Source organism: Lissotriton helveticus, chromosome 4_1, assembly GCF_964261635.1.
Source record: "Lissotriton helveticus chromosome 4_1, aLisHel1.1, whole genome shotgun sequence".
NCBI classification, from domain to species: Eukaryota; Metazoa; Chordata; class Amphibia; order Caudata; family Salamandridae; genus Lissotriton; species Lissotriton helveticus.
Genome location: NC_136063.1, coordinates 1,573,851,146 through 1,573,873,128, shown reverse-complemented (window position 1 = coordinate 1,573,873,128; position 21,983 = coordinate 1,573,851,146). Strand labels below are relative to the sequence as shown.

The 21,983-nt window shown below is 42.2% G+C and overlaps 1 protein-coding gene across 1 annotated transcript in view; it reads right to left on the bottom strand.

The window, feature by feature from the left end:
- Positions 1 to 21,983, bottom strand: part of GLI3 (GLI family zinc finger 3) — a 408,823-nt gene that overhangs the window by 131,210 nt on the left and 255,630 nt on the right. Inside the window, exon 5 of the mRNA XM_078688198.1 lies at positions 14,191 to 14,393. Coding sequence (XP_078544324.1) covers positions 14,191 to 14,393 — 203 coding nt within the window. The remainder of the gene's footprint in view (positions 1 to 14,190; positions 14,394 to 21,983) is intronic.

The window sequence follows — 21,983 nt, the reverse complement described above, 5'->3', positions numbered from 1 at the left end:
AGTAGTTCTAGTAGATTCTCATGTTTAACGGTGTCGAATGCTGAAGAGAGATCTAGTAGGATGAGGAGGCAGGTGTCGTTTTGGTCTAGCATTTGAAGTGCGTCGTCAATTATGTGAGTCATGGCAGTTTCTGTGCTGTGTCCTGCTCGGAAGCCTGACTGGTGGGTGTTGAGGAGATCAAATTGCTCAATGTGTTTAGTCAATTGTAGTTGTGCGCATTTTTCCAACAGTTTGGCGAGAGTAGGAATATTGGTGATGGGACGGTAATTGTTGAGATCAGAGGGGTCAGCTGTGGTTTTTTTTAGTAGAGGTGTGTCCTGACCAACTTTGAGGGAGTCAGGTATGCTTCCTTGTTGGAGAGAGCTGTTGATAATTTTAGTCCAGAGAGGGAGAAGCAAAGGGGTAAAGTCTTTTACTGCGGAGGCAGGGAGGGGGTCCGTGAGGTGATTGGAAGGTTTCAGGGTGCTGAGCAGTTTGCCAATTTCTTCTTCCGAGTATGTGCCGAAGGTTGACCATGTAGCATTGTTTTTTGGTTCAGTGGGTGCTAGGCATTGGGGTTTGGAGTAGAGGCTTGCGTCCATGAGGAGATCGTTTTTTATTTTGTCAGTTTTTTGGATGAAGAAAGCAGCGAAGTCTTCACAGGAGGGTGCCTCATGCCCAGTGTTGCGCGGTTGGGGTTGTTCCTTGGATTGTGTTCTGATTAGCTCAAACAGTTTTCTTGGGCGGTTTTTTGCTTGGTCGAGTTGGAGGCTGAAGAAGTCTGATTTTGAGCGTTTTATTTTCCTGAAGTAGGCGTTTCTCTTTTTCTTCAGCTCTTTTAGGTGCATTGCAGAGGGAGCTGATCTCCAGGTACGCTCTGCCATTCGCATGTCTCGTCTATCCTCATTGAGACTCCCGTCGTACCATGGTTTGGAGATTTTAGTAGAGACTCTTTTCAGCTCCATAGGAGCAGCCTCATTGATTGCGTCTTCTTGGCATGAACGGGGAGAGGCCTGCAGAAACTCCTTAACAGCTTTGTGACATTTATGTCTGATCTAGGCCTCTCCACGAATAAAACTAAATCTTATTGAATGATCTGTGGGCAACTGCAGAGTAAAGTAACTCCTTTTCATATTGATGGAGTATCCCTCAAATGTGTGTCCACATTTATGTATCTGTGGGTACCATTAGACAGTAGGAACACCCTGCTACATCTTAGGGGGGAAGGGTCATGCAATTTGAACAAGTAGTAGTGTTCCTATGCAAATTTGCCACTCCGTTAGGGTCTATGCCCCTAGATTACTATCTATAAAGATAGACCTATATTAATTGCTAACTATGGGGATGGTGTCTGGGGGCATATTGACCCAGACGGGTCTGCAGAATAGTGAAAATACGTTTTTGTGAAGACTTATGTTATTTCCTCCCAGTGTTCCTGCCACTATAGTACACGAGGAGCAAGGTTTAAACTTTATAGGTGATCTAGTAAGGATGGCAACAACTTTACTCTGGTTGTCAGTCTGGTGTAGGACATAAGCGGCGTTGACACAAATGGTGAGTTCTGACTGTCTAAACCTAGCAGGGGCACATAAGATCAGTTGGCTTATGTTTGTTAAAGAAAAGAACTTGATGCCATTGATAGATCCGATCTGTTTCTCATCCTGAAGTCTATAGCACCTCGAATTAGACCTCAGGTAAAAGGAGAACTGCTAAATTGGATGGCCGGAATCAATGGGGGGGGGGGGGTGACTCAAAGAAGGGGTTAATGGCGGCCTACCTTCCCATTTGTACTACACCATGTATAGAGAGCCATACCTACTAAAAGTACCATGCCACCAGAGATATTATTTGTCAAGATTTAGATTGGGCTTGCCCCAATTTTAGGTGTCTTACCCCTCCAAATTATTTGCTGCAAAATACTTGATACCCTGCCCATGCAACTCAATCACCGAGCAATCACAACTACATGTTTTTTCTTTTGTGAGCTCTATAGAGTGCAAAGAACACAGCTAATCCTACCTCTTTTGAGACCGTTAAATATTAGGAGGTGTAAAGAGGTTTTGGCTTACTTACAATTGTGTCAGACTGATTTAATATGCATAAGAGTTTTATATATTCTTTACCTCTGTTGTCAAATGCAGGGGAATTGTGCGGAAATAAGAGTAGTACATTGTCTGAAGGTTTATGTTTATGTTTTAAAGCTTTTTATTGAGCGATGGTATTTTTATGATATGATGAATAATAATCCGTTGACATTGTATGATTATCTAGCAAGGCTAGGAAGGATGGGGCGATATCTTTTTCAGAACATGTTGTGCCTCAAGAGATACTGTTTTTATGCAGTACCCTTTTTAAATTATAAGGAGTTTATGGAATGATGGCCTAAAATGTTGAATACTTTCCTAATCGCATATTTTCCAGATGCTGAATGTATTTTTTTTAATTGATTTTAAAATATGTTTGTATGCTTTTATGGCTTTTTGTAACCCGAATAAAGCTTTTAAAGCTTTTAACTAACTAACATGAATACATGTTAAGTGGAAACTTGTGCATCTAAAAGTACTGAAGTAAGATCATCCCAAGTCCATAAGTCATGCTCAGCGAAGTGGAACTGCTTCCTTCATGGTCTAAATGGAATTCTTGATTAAAGTAAAAAAATCTTATGTGCAATTTTTATGTTCAATAATAAAAAATAATACTAAGCTCCTTCCACTGCACTTTACCATACTGAAAACTGCGGCCAATTAATTCAATAAAAACTTAAGTGCTCTGGGCCAAGACAAACCACACAATCATAGGCAGTGGTGGCTCCTCTGCTAAGGTACGTCGCCCCACTGCTCTGAGAGCAGTTCAAAAATGAAAAATAAAATGATAATAACCCAATGTTTTAATCATTTAATGTTTCTGTAGTGGCAGGGCAGGACTGGGCAGAGCAGGAGCCAGGGGGAGTAGTGGTGGACACTCTCTAATTGCCCATGGCGGTTTGGCCGGCTGTCTTGGACCGAACAAACAGTTATGCACACTTTGCATGCTCCCCACCCGGCTGTTTTGCACAGCCTGGTTGGAAAACAAGAACAGGCTCTCAGTCCCCGTCTGAGCGCTGAACCTTGGTGCTCAGACCAATCACAGCGCTGCTGTTATGCTGGTGTCAGCAGCGTCAGAATTAGTTAGGCGAGCATGTGTGCTTCCTGCATTGACGACTAAAGAGGGTCAAGAGGCGGCGGCCGGCCTGCAGGTAAGTGGATATTTTTCCATCTCCCTGCCCCTCCTCCCTTAACCGCATGCGCGCTGCGGCGATTTTCGCGCTACCTTTTTTTCAAAAAGGCGCGTTAGATGACGAGCTCAGCTCGTCATCAGCGTGCGAGCGGCGCAACTGACGACGGACTGAGCTCGTCATCAGCGCCGAAGGGGTTAAGCAGCAGCCACCACTGGAGTTGAGAGAGACATTTCAGACAGCTAATTCACTATTTCAACTCAGACACCTCAGCACTCATGCAAAATATGGAAAGAAACTTAGTGGCACCTTTAGAAGAGAGACTCTTTCAATAATATGAGTAGATGCCCTTAGTGGCCTACAGAGTCTAGTGACGTTTTCCAGAAAGCTTAGACTGTAAACTACAATATCATTAAGAGGCGTGGCAGGATTTCAGCCTTTGCACTCATTCATGTAAAAAAAAATGAGGCCTGGCTTACCACGTAGCACTACACAGGGCTGCGTTGTGAAGGGCATCAGCTTGCACATACTGCTTCTTCTCAATTACCTTTATAGATCTGGATGGAGAGAATTTTAACTCTTTGATGCTAAAGCTACTGAGAAAGGTCAGAGGACAGTATGTCCATTGTGCAAAAAAAACACATGAGAAGATCAGGAACGCAGTTTGTCTGAGAAGATAACTAACCAACGTTTACACTCCTTAGTGAAGTGTTATACTTTGTTTTGTTCGTGATGTCCCACAAAATCTGTCTATTTTTATTTTTGTATATGATGGGTTTACTATTTATGCGTGGATGTTTCATGTGCTGTTTTGAATCACATCCTTCATAGTTTCTGTTAAAGTTTGTAACTTCATTCTTATTGAAACCTACTCCTTTCGAAGGAAAGCAAAAATGTGTATTTGCACTAGTTTGTACAGCTACTCGAATTTGCGTCATAATCCCCACTCCTTATCTTCAACAGACTGTGTGATTCGGGGCACCTCCCTTATGGTTTGCATTTGTTGAATGCCTCATTGCACAACGAGTTACAATCTTGTCTTCCTCAAATAACCAACTGCTGTGATGCTGAGCATACGTTACTGTTTATTTTGTTTTTAGAAAGTTGTATGTGCTATTGAATTGTGCCTCTACTTTTCACTGAGATTATAAGAAAATTGCTGACATACAGTTTCTACTTCATTAAAATGTAGTGGTCCTCATGAGAAGCACTGGTACTGCCCTTTGATAAGTGCAGCAACTCTCCCTGAGAAGTACACATACTGTCCTCAAAGAGAAAGAGCTGCAATGATAAGTGCCAGTACTTCCAAAATAAAGTGCAGCCTTCCTTCCACGCTGAAGCTTACCTGGGAGTAGATGTGATCTAGTTGCTAAATTAACAGTTTACGGATTCTTGTTTCACCTGCCCTACTGACCTAATAACATCTTTTGGCCTGTTATTTTATCTCTCCTACATACAAGGCCATCACTATTAACTCGCAAAGATGTCCCTTATGTGCATCGTATCAGTACATTTTGTAACTATTTTCTAAACCAATGCTCTCATTCGACTTAATAATTCAGAATAATCGGCGCGTTCAACACAAGCCTCTCCAACTGAAAACACAAAACCCACATCTACTGTTTACCTGGAAGGAAACAGCCCAGGAGTAAAGCGCTCTCGATTAATGTGTTGTGAATGGCATGGTAAAGCTGTGCATGAAGTTATACAGATCTCAGTAAAACTTGAGACAACAAGACTATGCCATAGTTTGTGCAGCTCTAAGTAGTACTTGAGACATCAGAGCAATACCTCAGGTTGTAAGTGAAATCTCAAAAAGAAGATCTATTTATTAGATAGATACAGCACTCTCAGCGATACCTGCAACAGCGCAACCGTACAACAGTGTCTCCCAGGCTACACACCAAACTGGCTAAAACTTTAAACAGCAGAGTTATCCCTCAGGCAAAAGAGCTGTTAAAAGGCAACCAGTCCCTCAAGCTAATCAGTTCTATAGGGCAGCATAACCATCCTAGATGTTACACATCTCACAGGCTCAGATCTCAAACAGGATATGGCACAGCACACAAGTGAAGAAGTAAAAAAAACAGAAAAACAATGATGGGGTGAGGCCCCTATAAAGCTACATAGGAGTTGGGTCCAAGAAGAAGAAATAACAGAAGACACTGGACAAAGGAGGAGCGGCAGTACTAATACTTTTGGACCTCTCCGCAGCCTTCGACACGGTCGATCATGTCATCTTGATCGACCGTGTCGCAGCCATAGGAATTAAGAACAGAGCTAAAAAACTTCTTGCTTCTTTTCTGGCTGACCGTCCACAGACAGTGAAGATGGGCCATTACACCTCCCAGACCTTTACTCGCCCCTGCGGAGTACCACAGGGCTCCTCGCTAAGTCCGACACTCTTCAACATTTATGTTTCGGACTTAGCGAGGGTAATAAAATCTTATGGAATCGCCCTCACAACCTATGCGGATGATACTCAACTGGTGTTATCTGTATACAACGATGGTACATCAGTTGCGGCAAACTTCCAAGAGGGAATGCGGGCAATCAGCTCCTGGATGTCATCAAACTGTCTTAAATTAAACTCTGACAAGACAGAGGTGATGACATTCGGGAAACTGGAACCAACCTGGTCCCCCCAATGGTGGCCACCTGAGATGGGAGCACCACCTCAACCGGTTGCCAAGGTTCGTAACCTGGGAGTCATATTTGACAACAAAATGACTTTCCATCAACATGCCAACTCCGTGGTCTCCTCATCCTTTTATACCCTAAAAAGGATTAAAAAAATGATTCCATATCTACCTCCTTCTGCTGGCAAAACTCTAATCAGTACTTTGGTCTTTTCTAGAACAGATTACTGCAATGCCCTTCTTTTGAATGCCCAAGATAAGGTCCTCAACAGATTGCAGCTGGTCCAAAACGCCTCGGCCAGGATCCTACTAACCATTCCCAAATTCACATCTATCTCCCCTTATATTCGAAAGCTGCACTGGCTCCCAGTGAGGAGCCGGACAAAATTTAAGGCTTTATGCATTGCATACAAAGCCATTAACAACCAGGGCCCACAATTCCTAAAAAAAGCCTTCTGCCCTCTTGAACACTCAAGAACTTTACGTTCGTCGTCAGCCCATCTGCTCAAAGTACCACGTACAAGAAGGGCCAACTGGGGAGATAGATGTTTTACCATCTCGACATCCAAACTCTGGAACACGCTACCCCTCTATATCAAAACCGCCCCCACGCTCATCAGTTTCAGAAAGAAACTAAAAACCTGGTTGTTTTCAGCATACATTTTCTGCCACAGTGACGGTTCTGTTCTGCTAGCGCCGAGACACCCCTTGGGTATTTGCGCGCTCTAAAAATCGCAATAAATAAATAAATAAAATAAGAACTCCTATTGCTACACCTTAAATTAATTTAAACACGGTTCCAATGTATCTACCATATCCTCTAACTCAACTGTACAAACAGTTTTCCTCGTATGATAATGTTATTTCATAATTGTTCAAGGCACATTGCACTACTGTTTACGTTGAAAGATTCATATGCATATATACACCAATGTTGTATGTGCATTCAAGACCCAGTGCTCAAGTGAAATAAGTGGTGTGAATTCAATCATGAGTCACCGTGTGTGTGCATAATACATGATATTTTTTAAAACCAAATAATGCAAATAATGAAAAAAAATGAAATAAAAAAATAACAAATACAATCCACAATGTACACCAGTCCACTACCTTTCAAATCACTGTGAGTGTATGTTTTTCAAAATAATTAGTCACGCAATATGTGATAACTTCCACAAGGGAAGGAAATGTCCAACTTATAAGACCATATCTATTCCTCATCCCTTGATGCCTGTTGAGTCAAATAGTAAATCCAGTCCAAGGTTACCCATCTCCCAGTTACACCTAAACCGTAAGAGCTCTCAACTTAAACATTCAGTAGTGCATGACACCACAATGCTATCACCCAGTGTGCACTGCCCGCAATAAGGCCAGGTCATATATGAGACACACCTCACTATGAAGTATATGGTATGGGCAATCCAACGAGTATCTCTCAAGCAGGTGACTGGCCAGATTAGGAAAGTATTAGTCGTATGTCCGGCACAGGAGAGGTCCACAATGTAAGCCGCAAAGGGCTGCGGGTCAAGAGCACTCAGGTCCAAGGTCCCCCATACCACTGCATCTCACCAGGGCAGGGGGGGTGAGAGAGGAGTCCAGATCGCAGTTAATCCAGGTCTCTCTTGGCTACACCTGCCAAGAAGCGTCAAAACTGCACCATGGATAACACGACAGTGCGGCTCTTCCGGAGACCACAGGCGTTATCCTGCATAAACTACCCTATAGGTCTGCGGAATGCCAGCACTGTGAGATGAGCTGAACCCAAGCCCTGCTGGGAAGGGTCAGTAGCATCCCAATACAAGGCCTGTCAGTCCCGATGAGAAATACCCAGCTCTGTATTAATAAAGGTACTGACAGAAGACAACATTACCTATATGCTGGCAGGCACCTACAGAGCTCGTTCAATCAAGAAGAATTCTCTACTCCTGCTCAACATACATCAGTGTAGTCTGGTTCAGTACGTGACTGCAGAGGACACACAGAAACAGTGTGATGGCGCCAGTACTATCTGCAGCAGGTACCTGAAGTCTGACAGCAGCAGTGCCGCCTGCACCAGTCGCGTTTAGTATGGCAGCAGCAGTACCTTCTGCACCAACGGCTTGGGGTGTGGCAGCCCTGGGTACCTATAGTGTGATTGCAGCAGCACTATCCGCACCAGGTGAATGCAGTGTGAGTGCAGCAGTAATACTTACACCTGGTGCTAGCAGTGTACCAGCAGCTGTACTGCCTGCACTGGCTGCTTGCAGTATGACAGCAGCAGCACCTTCTGCACCAGCTGCTTGGGAATGTGGCAGCACTGGGTACTTACACTATGATTGCAGCAGTACCGTGCACCAGCTGCTTGCAGTATGACAGCAGCAGCACCTTTTGAAACAACTGCTTGAAGTGCAGCAGAACTGTGTACTTATACTGCGAGTGCGGCAGTAATATGTACGAGGTACTTGCAGTATAACAGTAGCAGTACTTCCTGCACTGACTGCTTGCAGTATGACAGCATCAGTACCTCCTGCACCAGCTGCTTGGTGTGTAGCAGAACTGGGTACTTATACTCTAAGAGCAACAGTAGCAGGCACCAGGTGCTTGCAGTGTGACGGAAGCAGTACTTTCTGCACTGACTGCTTGCAGTATGACAGCATCAGTACCTCCTGTACCAGCTGCTTGGTGTGTAACAGAACTGGGTACTTATACTGTAAGAGAACAGTAGCAGGCACCAGGTGCTTGCAGTGTGACGGAAGCAGTACTTTCTGCACTGACTGCTTGCAGTATGACAGCATCAGTACCTCCTGCACCAGGTGCTTGCAGTGTGACGGAAGCAGTACTTTCTGCACTGACTGCTTGCAGTATGACAGCATCAGTACCTCCTGCACCAGGTGCTTGCAGTGTGGCTCCACTGGGTTCCTATAGTGTGCTTGCAGCAGCACCGCCTGCACCAGGTGCTTGCAGTGTGACTGCTGAGTAATACTTGCACCTGGAGCTTACAATGTCCCAGCAGCTGTACTCCCTGCACTAGGTGCTTGCAGTATGACAGCAGCAGTACCTCCTGCACCGGTTGCAGAAAAGCGCAACCGTCTATTTCAGTGTGACATCAGCAGCACCGTCTGCAGCAGCTTGTGGCAGTATGGCAGCTTGGCGGCTCACAGTGTCATTACTACCTGCATCTGTCGCTTAGAGCGTGACAGCAGCAGTACCTTCTGCACCAGCTGCTTGGAGTGTGACACCACTGGGTACGTATAGTGTCAGTGCAACCGGAAGGCGCAGCAGTCTATTTCAGTGCGACAGCAGCAGTGCTGCCTGCACTGGTGCTTTTAATGTGGCATCAGCTGTACATCTGCAGCAGCTGCAGGCTGACTGAGAGCATGGGGATCACAGTGTGACCACAGCAGACCTACCTGCACCCATGCAGGATGAGAGTAACTTTATTACCTGCATCCGTCGCTTAAAGTGTGACAGCAGCAGCACAACATGGCACAACCTCTGCCATGCACACATCTAGCTAAGCCCACCAAACCTGTGTATTAAGAAAAGGTCAGCCCTATGGGCGCTGTCAATGATTGCTTCAAAGGTGCCTTGTTCATTGCATATGAGCAGAGTATTCGAGGGTGTAAATTAATGGAAAAACCAACAAATCAGTGAGGGAAAACTGCGGGGGAACATGCAGACAAAGAAAGCAGACTTGAAATTAATGGGTGCCTTTACGTTCCGGGGTTGATAAACTGAGTAGGAGTGTGTGCCAATGTAAATAAATGGTAAGGGGACTAAAATAAATTAAGTGGGTATGACATTAGGTCATTCCTTACTTACACGGTTTTTTAAAGCAGTACAGTAGTGGGGACTCATGGTATCTTTCCAGACACACTTAAAATACTTCCTGAGTGTTCTGACATATGTGTCTGGGTTAACTAATAATAACATTGGCTGCATGCTTTATAAGGAAATTAGCCGAACTTGTTAAGCCATACAGTGATGACAGAAAGATAAACTATAAATGCATTGCTTGGTAGCACAAATTCATTTTTCTTCTCAAAGTAAAATAAAACACATCTAGGAGAGGAAAACTAATGAAACAGCAAACAGTTTGCATAATGGAATATCGGGCAGCCTGGGACATATTTCGGACATTTGCTTTATTTGGAGTCGTTCCAAATTAAAGATATGTTTAAGAATGTATTTCTGCACATATATAAAATGTTTATGGGCAGTTATTTTAAAGTCAGTTGGGTAACTCTACAATAACGTATGGCCAAACATGCACGACAAATAGAGTAGCCACTCAATCAACCAACAATAAAACACTTTGGGGCCCTAGGAAGGGAAAGTGCCACAGTATCTCACAAAACCGAATGACTACCGCAAAGTAAATGTAGAAAGAAAGATGGCAATTTCACAGCACATCATTGCTGTATGACTACATTGAGTAACTCATGTTGAAAAATGTGAAGACAACAGTGAACGTATGAACTATGTAGGAAACACTGGATTGGTTCCTGTGGCTGAAAACAAAAAGTTCAGCTTGCAAGGAGAGGTTTATGATAGAGTGCCATTAGTTCAGAAAGAAAGTTGGAAGTTCAAACAAGTTCTGGCAAAGCCAATGGGTCTCACCATGCAAGGTCTATTGGCTATGCTGTACAGTATAGTATGCTGTATGGTATAGTATGGCCTGTCATTGTATAGTAGGTATAGTATGGTTCGTTAGTGTAAATGGTATTGTATGGCCTCTCAATGTATTTTGTGGTTTTGTATGACCTGTCATTATATAGCATTTTATGGTATGCCCTGTCATTGTATAGTTTTGTATGGTATTGTATGGCCAGCCATTGTGTAGTATAGTATGGTATGGCATGGGCTGTCATTCTATATATGCTACATTATGGCCTGTAATTCTATGGTATGTCATTGTACAGTATAGTATGATATATCCTTGTATTGTATGGTATGGCCCATCATATAGTTTGGTATGGTAATCTATGGTATGGCCTGTCATTGTATAGTATGAGATGGTATGGTATGTGATGGTGTGGCCAACCATGTTATATTATGGCATGGTATGGCATGGGGTGCTATTGTATATTTGGTACATTATGGCCTGTAATTCTATGTATGTCATTGTATAGTATAGTAAGATATGTCATTGTATTGTATGGTATGGCCCATCAAATAGCATGGTATGGTAATCTATGGTATGGCCTGTCATTGTATAGTATGAGATGGTATGGTATTTGATGGTGTGGCCTGCCATTTTATATTTTGGCATGGTATTTCGCTGTATAGTATTTTATGACCTGTTATTTTATAGTATGATATTGTATGGCATGGTATGGTGTAGTAAGGTATGGTAGGTCATGGTATGGTATGTAATGTATGGTTGGGTATGGTATGGTACGGTATGGGATGGTATTCCTTGTAATTGTATAGTATGGTATGGCATGTCATTGCACAATAAGGTTATGGTATGGTATATTGTGTCATTGTGTGGTATGGTATAGTATAGTATGGTATGGGCAGTCTTTGTTTTTTATGATACGGCATGGTATGGCCTTCATTGCATAGTATAGTGTGGTATGGTATGCGATGGTATGGCATCCCTTGTTCTGCATGTTATGGTATGGCCTGTCTTTCTATGATATGGTATGGTATGTTATTATGGGATGGTAAGATATGATATGGTAATGAAGAGAGGAGTCAAAGGCCATAGAGATTGAGGGTGAGAGGGAGGGCATCAAAGACACAGGACGGAGGGCTGGAGCGGGAAAAGGGAACGCAGACAGATGGACGGAGAGAGGGCATGTGAAGGAAAATCATGTCTCCAATCCAACTAAAACAACAAAAGTCAGAAAATGTAAGTGATTTGCATACTCTGAAAATAAACTTTCACAACAATATTTGACTTACTAACAAAGATGGAGATACAACAAAAGGGGTCAAAAGCCAGAGGTATGGAGCATTGGAGGGAGGGGGACAAAGGCACGCAGAGGGTGGGAGTGAGGGAGCAGGTAAAGGCATCACAGACGGAGGGAGAAAGAACAAAGCAAAGGAATAACCTATCTGCAATCAGTGGTTAATTTGTAAAACAAATAAGTGCTGGGGCTCTCACCAGAAGGCAGCTTGCACCCGCTTGTTTCTCCTGTTAGAGCTGCCTAAAACACCAACTACGAGTCATGAAAGTGGGGCGAAGATGTGGCATAATGGCCAGAGCTAACAACTTCGGAGCTGGGGAACCAGGTTCGAATCTGAGCATGGACTGTGATTCTGGACAACCACTTAATCTCCCCGTGCCTACCATAAATGAATGTGTCCTTAACTGGTGCTCATCAAAAGCGCTGGTGTTGATGATTAAGTGCCGGTGCTGAGCACCGGAAATCACCAGCTCAAATTAAGCCCTGTCTGCAATACAACTAAAACAACAAATGCCAGAAAACTGTAAGTGATGTCAATTCGGAAAATAAACTCAAATATGCTGTAGCATGTTTATAGCAGTAACACAGAGATACAGAGAGAGAGGTCAAAACCCACAGCAACATACGAAGGAAGGCAGGGGGGCAAAGGCAGTGCGGACGGAGGGGAAAAGGATGGAAAGCGGGATGCAACGGCAACACAGAAGGACATGTCTTCCATGCAAACAAAATAACACAATTAAAAAAAATATATTGAACACACGCAGTCTGAAAATATACTTTCTCCGCTATTGTGAAGCGTGTTTGAAGAAGAAGAGGGAGTGGGATGGAAACAGATAGGCGGGAAACAGATGTACTATTTAAGAGTGCTTCCTGAAGAAAAAAAAAATAGGGCAGCAGGCAGAGGTCAAGCAGCGGATGGACACTCAATGCGCTATAAAATCAGCATGTACTAACCAACCCAAAGCACGGAAATAGGAGTGACAATGAAGTCAACCAATGGCAAGCAATGGAAGGGCTCTAAGTCCCCTTTACGCTACTAAAATGTGTAGCAGTTGACAGTACACAGGCTATTCCAGGCAATGCCTAAAACTGGGGAGAAATGATTCACTCGATCTCCGCAACTTGAGCATTTTCTGTTACCAGTTTACTCTAATTCTGTCTTCTACAATCAAACGAAAATGTCTACAACAGGAGGAGGAGAACTGCTGCACAACGGTGTTCAGCTGGAAATTTACGTATTTTCAGAGCAGACTTTTTGGTTTATTCCTTAATGCACTATGGCCTTCATTTAAAAATGGGACTTGTTTTGCATACGTGACCTTCTCAGGGAAAGGCATGCTGCTCATGGAATCTAGCAGGGCCATCAGAGATTTGACAACACAGCTGGGGTCTTATCGATAACCTTGATGCGTTTCTGTGTTACCGTATATTACTCCAGTTGTGACACTTTTTGGGCCTGATGCCCAACGCTTTTCCTTTATTAAGGGCATCTTAAGCACAGCCAAAGTCACAAATTACTCACACATAATGTTCCGCAATTTACAATGTATTTAATTTTACACATTATGCATTTAGAGGAGTACCTTATGTGGGTGCTAAATACGCAGAGTGCTCAAATCATGTACTTGTAAAGTCTATGAGATTTATAGAAGTGCATATTCCTATGGAGTAGGAATGGGGAGATGCAGTACAAATTAGGTGAACAAGCACAAAGCACTTTGAGGGTATTCAGACAAAAACACATATCATTTATTATACTTACCTGTTAAAATTCAGAGGAAACGTGAGAGTGGTGTGGACAGGTCGATGAAGCAAGCCAATCATGCAGGTGTCTCTGGATGTATCTAGGAAGGACTCTCGACCAGGTTCACAAAAGTGAACTTGCACTTCTGTGTAAGTTTCATTATTTTGGGTATTCACAAACTATAGGTTAATAATAAGTTTAGGGCTGTGGAGACTTCACATTCGGGGCCAGAACTCGGCATTTAAAATGATAGATCTATCCTATATTTTTTTTTTTAAGAGTTCTCTGCTCCGACCGGGTAGTCTTTGCAGTCGTAAATTTACCTTTAAATCTTAGTTTGTGAATAACCAAAAATAGTAAACTTATACAAAAAGTTATCCTTTTTGAATCTGACCTTATGTGTTTAGGTGGAAATATTTTTGTTATTAGAGGAAATTTATGTGATGAGAAAATAACTATTTAATGTGTAAATTTATTAACCATGATAGTGGATAAAGTATGAAGAGATGCATATATAGGGTTAGGGATAACAAAAATGGATCACCTGGATCTGGCGAAAATGTATAGGCAAACTTTTGTAAATTACGCAAATGCAGAAATAGCATAGACTTATTATGTTTATGGCTGTGTTTTTGAACTTGGCCATCAGATATATGGCAGATATCAAGGAAATTAGAAACAGTGCAACAGACATGTACCAAGAAGGCAAAGTGAACTCACTGTCAGTCGGGCTGAGTCCACGAGCAGTCGAGATCATGGACAGAGACGGGCTGCTGTGCAGGGACCGGATGTAGTCTATGTAAGGGTTAATATACGGCTGAGGAGGGCTGAAAGGAGACTCTGAGGTTCCGTGGTTTCTGTGCGGGGAAATCCTGATGAAGGGAAGGTCTGGATACGTCGGGCTACTCGATAACGCAGAAGGCCTGGAAACCAAAAAGAAAATGATGTGGTTATTCATTACAATATTGGCAACCATAGCAAAAGCATAAAAAAATTGTAGGCACAGTATGACTGATAAATTACAGATGTACTAGTCAAATCAAGTTAATTTTATTTGATTTAGTTCTCCACTGAGAACCGCAAATATTCAGTACATAACATAACATTTTTAAACAATTTTGTTAAAAAGGAAGGTTTTTCATTCTAATACAAAGTTAAAATAGGTTTTAAAAATGTGTATAGATTGTAGCAGACAAACTCATTTGGAGGAGCCTTACAAATGTACAGATGTACTAATTTTGAATCAACTAAACAATTCGAAGGACAGAGGTGTTCAATTTTGATAATTTATTGAGTCTAATTGATAGCACAAATTAATGTATTTTTTTGCTCTTGTATGTGATAGTAGCAGAAGGACGTTTAACATTTACAAATCGGGCTGAAATAAGACAAGAGTGCTGCTGCGAATGAGAGCTGCTGGTCAGACCGGGAAGGAGCCTGGAAGGCTTCCATTTCTTTCCTGAACCACAGGAGAGTAGGGATCAGTCTAAGAAGCATTCGTTCTCCATGATGAAGGGTAGCAGAAGTCAGTTTTCTCTCTTTATTGCTATTTGCTATGGTTGTTTATTTTATGAGGTTTGTGGTGCAGCTGCACACAGAGGAAGTGTTTTCAATCTAGGTTGTTCAATTTTCTGAAATGGATAGGCTTGTAATGATCCAAAGTATTTTGAACTTGATGCTGTGTTGAGAGGTAGAACCAGTTAATAGCCTTGAGGCAGGGGTGAGGTGGCAGTATTGATAATCTCAAACCACTATTCTATCATTAATTATACGAACTTCTCGGGATCGTAGATCTATGTAACCTCACTTTAATTTTTTAAGCTGTTCCGCATCAGAATTATGTCTTAGAGAGCTTCACAATTAATTTTCGGATAAAATATGTTTCAAAATTATTAATTTTCTGATAGCATATATATAAAAGGGTTTAGTGTATGTAGTGTTAAAAATCAGGATTAGCCAATTCTAAAATTACCAATTCTAAACTTTTTAAGTAATACAGCAGACAAGAATGTGTGGAATACATGCCTGGAAACAGCCAAGTATGGCAGCAGGGCCAGTGAAAGACAGTTTTAGAGCGCACATTCTCTCATTAGCCGGTCTATTGTTGGCTGCGGAGAACGGCTCCTTTTTGCTCCCTCCGTGCACTGGCTGTAATCGGCTAGGGGTGAAATGTCAGTGCTTGTCTGGAGTGAGGATATGTCGGCTTCCCAGGGTACACCCCATTTCATCACAGTGTGAGGATAATAAGCTCTGCTTTTGGAGGTGAATGGTCCTCATCACCAGCTATTCTCCAGTCTCTGAGAAGAGGCTTTTCACTTGTCGGCCGGGAGTGCGCCTCGCAGGCCCTTACCATCCCCTTCCATTGTACACGATAAGTATGCCTCAAGTAAGCGCCACTTCAACAGACTGACATGAGCTAAATGTCTTTTATTAGACACCTCTGATTCCAGCGCATTTTAAAACATGTGACCATCACTGAGGCTACCAACACTAAATTTCAGCCCGAGAAGCTCTTGGCAACGAACCCAACATTATAGAAGCCAAGAGTAAAAAACACCACGATTGGCAGCCACCAAGTCTCATAAGAACCAAATGTAGGTAACATATTCCTGAGTTCTGCCTGTTTAATGTATTAACTTTCTCAAATACAAGGATTTACTATCTGAAAAACAGAGCCAATTCAACACTTGGCCAAGAACTAATGATTAATGGTGCAAAACCTTCAACTTATTTCTAATAGACCCTGGACAGTATGACTTGGCAGTGAGGACATAGGCAGGGATGACGTATTCCTGCCAGAGCTTCATACATGTCCGTTTTGAACAGTTCAAATGGTGCCGGCGTATAGCAGAAGCCCCATGGTGGCTCATTTAATGCTGTGGCTCAATTTAAGACAATCCTTTTACTTCAAAGCGTCCAAAAGATACAATGCAGCAAAGTATTGCTTAAGCTTGGGTGTATACAGTGTCTTTTTCATAATTCAACAAGGCAAAATGTATGCATGGCTCTTATAATGCAGGATCCACATTCTGTATCAAGTCTTTCTGGCTCAGGCAGTGTTTGATTATTTTCTATTTCTCTGAGATTTTAGGAGTCTTATTTTGTGAAATGCTGCAGTAGTGTCCGCCTCCTTAGTATTCCCCCAGTATGAACTGCATCTTTTGTTCAAAACTTGGGTACCAATTTGGAGTCGATGCAACCAGAGGTAATCAGTTTTGAAGAGAGAGAACTAAATCTGGGGAAACCCCATATTGTGGAGGCAACTTCACTGGGAATTAGTCTGTATTCAGCTATGTCTTCCACAAACAGGAGAATGTAGGTTATCATACAACTCATACTCAGGACCTTAGTTTTGGAAAGCCTGTGAGTTGCATTGTCGATGCATGTCAAAAACTGAGGACAGAAATGCCGGCATAGCAAAATATTGTGGCCTAAATATAGAGCATTGAAATATTGCGAAGGCAAGCATGTATAGGAAATTGTAGATTTATGACTCTTAAATCTACATGCACGTATCTTGAAGATATGTATATCATCAAAGTGCAAATATCAGGAGCTACGTAAATGTATACTTCCCTACATATACTTGCATTCACTGACAAACTTGTAATACTCTCTATTTTGGCCACAATATTTTTCTATGACGAGATCTAGTCCACGATGTACTAGTAGTATACCCATCAGAATTGTATGTCAGAATATCGAGAACTGAAATATCGGGATACATAAATAAGGTGACATAAACCAAAATTTTGTGAAGCGAAGTACATATAGGTAATTATAAATGTATTATTCGTAACTACGCGTTCACATACCTAAAGTATACGTGCATTATTAAGGTACATATATTTGGAGTGAAGTAAAGTAAATCTATAATTACCTTAACATACCTCCGGGTTGCTATATTTTGGCCGCAATATGTTTGTATGACGCTATCCTGTCCACGATATGCGCGTGGTAGACCCTTCAGTAAGGTCGATGTCCCACTGTTTGTAAACCTTGCATTCCTGGTCTGCATATGCCTATGTCCGTAACTCAGGAACGCTGACCTGTGTTTGGTCATTATTTGCCTAGTTTAGTGTTTTGAACCCTCAATATGGCTGGTTGTAGTCTCTGCTCACTAATCTTAAACATTTGGTCTTATGCTGCATAGTTATTTGATTTTTCAAGTTAGATTTAAGTTGTTCTGTGTCTTTATACCAGAGACACATGATCGAGTTTTTTTTTTTTACAATACTACTGTTTGTGTTTAAAATGAAGGTGTCACTTTGGGGAACTTAATCATTTGTTTATCGAACAACAAATACATCCTTTCTGTTGGGTTAGTGTCCCACTTAACAAGACCCTGGATTTCAGCATGTTCTCAGACTTCATTGACATGGAGGAGAATTTATGTTGGCGCCTTCTCAAGGTCCATTGATGCTCATTGATCAACTCATTAAAAAGCAGTCCCTCCTTAAGCAGCACGCTAATTAAGCGGGGTTTAATCAAGACAAAGAGAAAAGATAAGTGGCCAATGATTACATAGTTGGAGCGCTAACTCAGGCCTAAGGGCTTACCTCTTAACAGATGTCCATATGCTTTGAAAAGTATGCCTACAGACAGCTAAGATTTATTTTGGCAAATGACCTATTGTATTTAATATAGGTTTAAAGTCGACTTTGTGTTCACCCTTTGCAAGTATCCCTATTCTTGAGGTAGCGGATCAGTCTCCTTTTTTCCTACCCCTGGAAATGTAGTTGAAACATGGTGACATTTATGGTGGCATGCGTTTACAAAGAAGGCCACCAAAATGAAGACTAGGTCTTAGCAGATATAAGAACAGCAGAGCAAGTGGATAAATCCCCTCCGAGTACACATTAAAGAAACTATTTACGTGTAAGCCCGTGTGCTAAGAACCACATATTCCATTATATGTTACTCTTTAAGCATCCTTGCAAACCTCAACCTTGCTTTAATTCAATACACTGAGGGAGTTTCGAGTAATGAATTTAATGCATATATATGTCTTTTTTCAAAGACACAGGCCTTGGCCAGTAAAAAGGGACAAGCAGCTAGTATCCCTTTATGGACAGAGAGGAAAGGTTTTAGGAAAGTTTTATAGTGATAAGCTTTTTCAGGGGAGGCTGGTCCCTGTGACAATGAAAGTAAAGTAAAAGGATCTACCTTATGGCTGAGCTCAGTTCAAAATCTGGTCTGAGGTTGCATGTGGTATGTGATACCGCCTAAAGTACATGCAGGTGTTATGCAGCTGTACACAAAAGAATCACTGGCAAGAGGAGGTGGATGTAGTGAGTGCTTTACATCTGAAGACTGGCTCAGGGTAGGTGATCCTATGGGGTAAACCTAGTTTTCTGTAAAGAGTAACTGCAGATTTTAGACAGGGTATAAGGCGCTGTGCATATCACAAGATGAGTCAACTGTCAGGTGGCTGCAAGAGGGGCATGAGAAGCCTAGGTATTGGGGGAAGGGGGCGAGCCACATGTGAGACCAGAAGCAGTGGAGACTGCAAGGGGCATGGAGAAAGGCGAGCCACTCTTGACAATCGTGGCTTGAAAATATTCCGTTTTCTAACTGTGCAGTGATAGTTGCACTCCTATCAGTGCTTTAGTGACCCAACTTCTTCTCTCTAAGTCGACATCTCATGGTACTTTTCATCAGTGAGTGGTACCACTTTTAGGGCCCACTTCCTATGAATTCCTGCTATTCTGAGTTGTAAGTTGTCTCAGCTGGCTACTAATATGGAATCTACATGTCTGCAGGCCTTCCTGCATTTTGAAGGAAATCTCATCATTAACCCCTCCCATGCTCATGACGAGCTGAGCTCGTCATGAGCCACGGCGCTCCGGTGCTCATGATGAGCTCAGCTCGTCATGGCCTGTGGAACGCTCAGGTGCGGGGAGAATTCCCCTGCTGTGCTGAGCGTTCCACGGGAGCCGGGGCACCTGTGACGAGCTCAGCTCGTCATGAGCACAGGAGCGCAGTGGCTCATGACGAGCTGAGCTCCTCATGAGCATGGGGGCGCTGTGCGCGCCCCCCTCCCCCCAACACAGCGGGGGAATTACCCCATTACCCCCACAGCGAAGGGGTTAAGGGTTCACAATTTAGCTTTGTGAGTTCAATGCCTCCACATTAATAGCAGAATACTATTCTCAGACTACTACGACTTTCTGTGATTTAATGACTTGTCCTGTTCTACCTTCCGATCACTTCGAGACCATGCAAACTCTGGGGATGCACCATACAAACGCTCTCAACATAACATAACAAATAATGGCCTTTATTCTTTTTATTTTTTTTACAACAACCCGTTTGTTTCATTGTCTTAAGCCAAGCCCCTTGGGCTAAATACCCAGAATAACTGGTGGGAAAACCCAAAAAAATGTTTAAGGCTCATAGCACTGAAAGGTAAATGAACCAGTCACCAGTCCTGGTTGAAATCCACTCCAAGACCTTCACTCCACTACCAACCCTACTGGTCATCTGCCCAGAATCCGTCCAGGATTTTTTTTACTGTGACATGCATGATGAGCTGCTGAGCAGCCCTTTAGTGGAGGACTGAGTATTATACAAAGCATCATCTTAGGAGGCATTTCCCGGAACTGTATTTTATATCTAACAGCATAATTTGACCAAATAAACAAGTACATTTGCATATTGCACATTCACGCCCAACGTGTGTCCTGGTGCTTTCAATAGAAAACACAAACGCTTCCTCTTAGTCCATTCAGTGACACTCATTTCATCAAACCAAGACGCATGAAAGGCTAAGCAGAGGGGAATCAGGGACTATGAGGTGAAACACAGATCCCTGTGGTGAAGGCATTAGTCACTGAGCCACAGACGTTTAAGTAGAAACTTAGCTTCGGATCTATGGAGCTGCAAAACCCTAGCCATGCAAACTAATAACATGCCCTGATTGTACAGTGTTAAATTTTACAGTGCACGGGGCAGAGGTATCTAACTCCATAAAAATGATTTCTACATATAATCTGTTTTTGCTTTCCAATTATGTCATATGATAAAGCGCTTTGCTTTACTTTTGCAGATAAAATAAATACCATTTAGGAGGCTTTTTCTTTGCATGGGGGCTGGGATGAAGGGACCATAGATCATGACATTTGGGCGGAAAATATTAGGTCGAGAGCCTAGTCTCCTGTGATTCGGGCTAGTTGAGTTATTAACCCTTAAAAACACATAGTTTATAATGAAAATGGCAGCTGACCGCTATCTACAGTGCAGTGAACCTGACACCATAATAAGGTTACAGATGGATTATTGTTCTATCACATAACATAGAATTTGTCAACCAATTGGAATGAAGTACTAGAGCGCAACCTAATGTATTATTGCCTGTTACATCCATCAGGGTGTGTTAATAATATGTCAAAGGTCAAATCTAGCTATTTCATCATTCATCATCTCTTCCAGGCAGGAGCTCTGAGAGCTGCCTGTGTGACCAGAGTTTGGACTATAGTTGCTTATGTTCCAGCAATCAAAGCAACAATAGATCTTGTGATTTTTTTTTAATAGGATTAACATTTCTAAACATTTTAAGCGTGTCTTTGTAATTATCTTTTTGCTTGTGTTATAAAACATCGAATTTAAGGAGAATTGATAGATAATTAAAGTAATATATTTTGTGATTAAATATTATTGATTTAAAAAATGCATGTTTCAAATCTACATTGCAATGCCCTGTATAAAAGTGACCTACATGAAGAAACCATGTCTCACTGCTTAGAAAAGTAGGTGGGTGCAGTTATAATAATGATATCATCGTTTTGCATGTGTATCAGGATGCCTGCGTTCTAAGGCATGATGTGTGGATCCCCCAAGGGAAAGTTTAATTTTTGTTTGTCATATGTTAAGTCACACCTCTCCTACTTCCAACCCTCAGGATGTAAGTGTCAGATGCCAAGAGAGAACAAGCATTCGAAAATGAAACATGTTCCACTTTTTAATACCCTGACTTTGTAAATGCTTTTTGCCAAAGCTGTGAAACATCAGTAAAAAAATCAAAAAACCAAACAGTTTCATTGACGCAGCCGTTTATGGTGGTTGTGTTATTTCCAAAGCGCACACATGCATGACAACATAGGTGCGAGCATGCATCTTACACATGAGCATGCTTCAGGAATGATGCAGACATGATTTTATTTTTTAATTTAATTTTCAATTCCAGATGGCAGATGTCATTTGGAACCATAAATTTAAAGAATCATTTTACAAGTGATTCAGGGACCAATGGAGCAGTGGGAGGGGCAGCCACAGGGAAGGAAGTGACAATCACTAAGCAAGGGGCAAAGAAGCAACAATGGCACTTAAGGGAGGACACGTGGAAGGCCAAATAAAAAACAATTTGAAAAAAGGAAGGGAATGGTGGGGAAGCAAAAGGGGGTGCTAGGGGGAGGGACGAGGGAGCACAGGGGCAGAGGAGTGCTTGCACATGTGGGAGAGCGCTAGAAAACATGGACTCTCATGGAAAGTCATCCAATAAATAGATGGTCAAG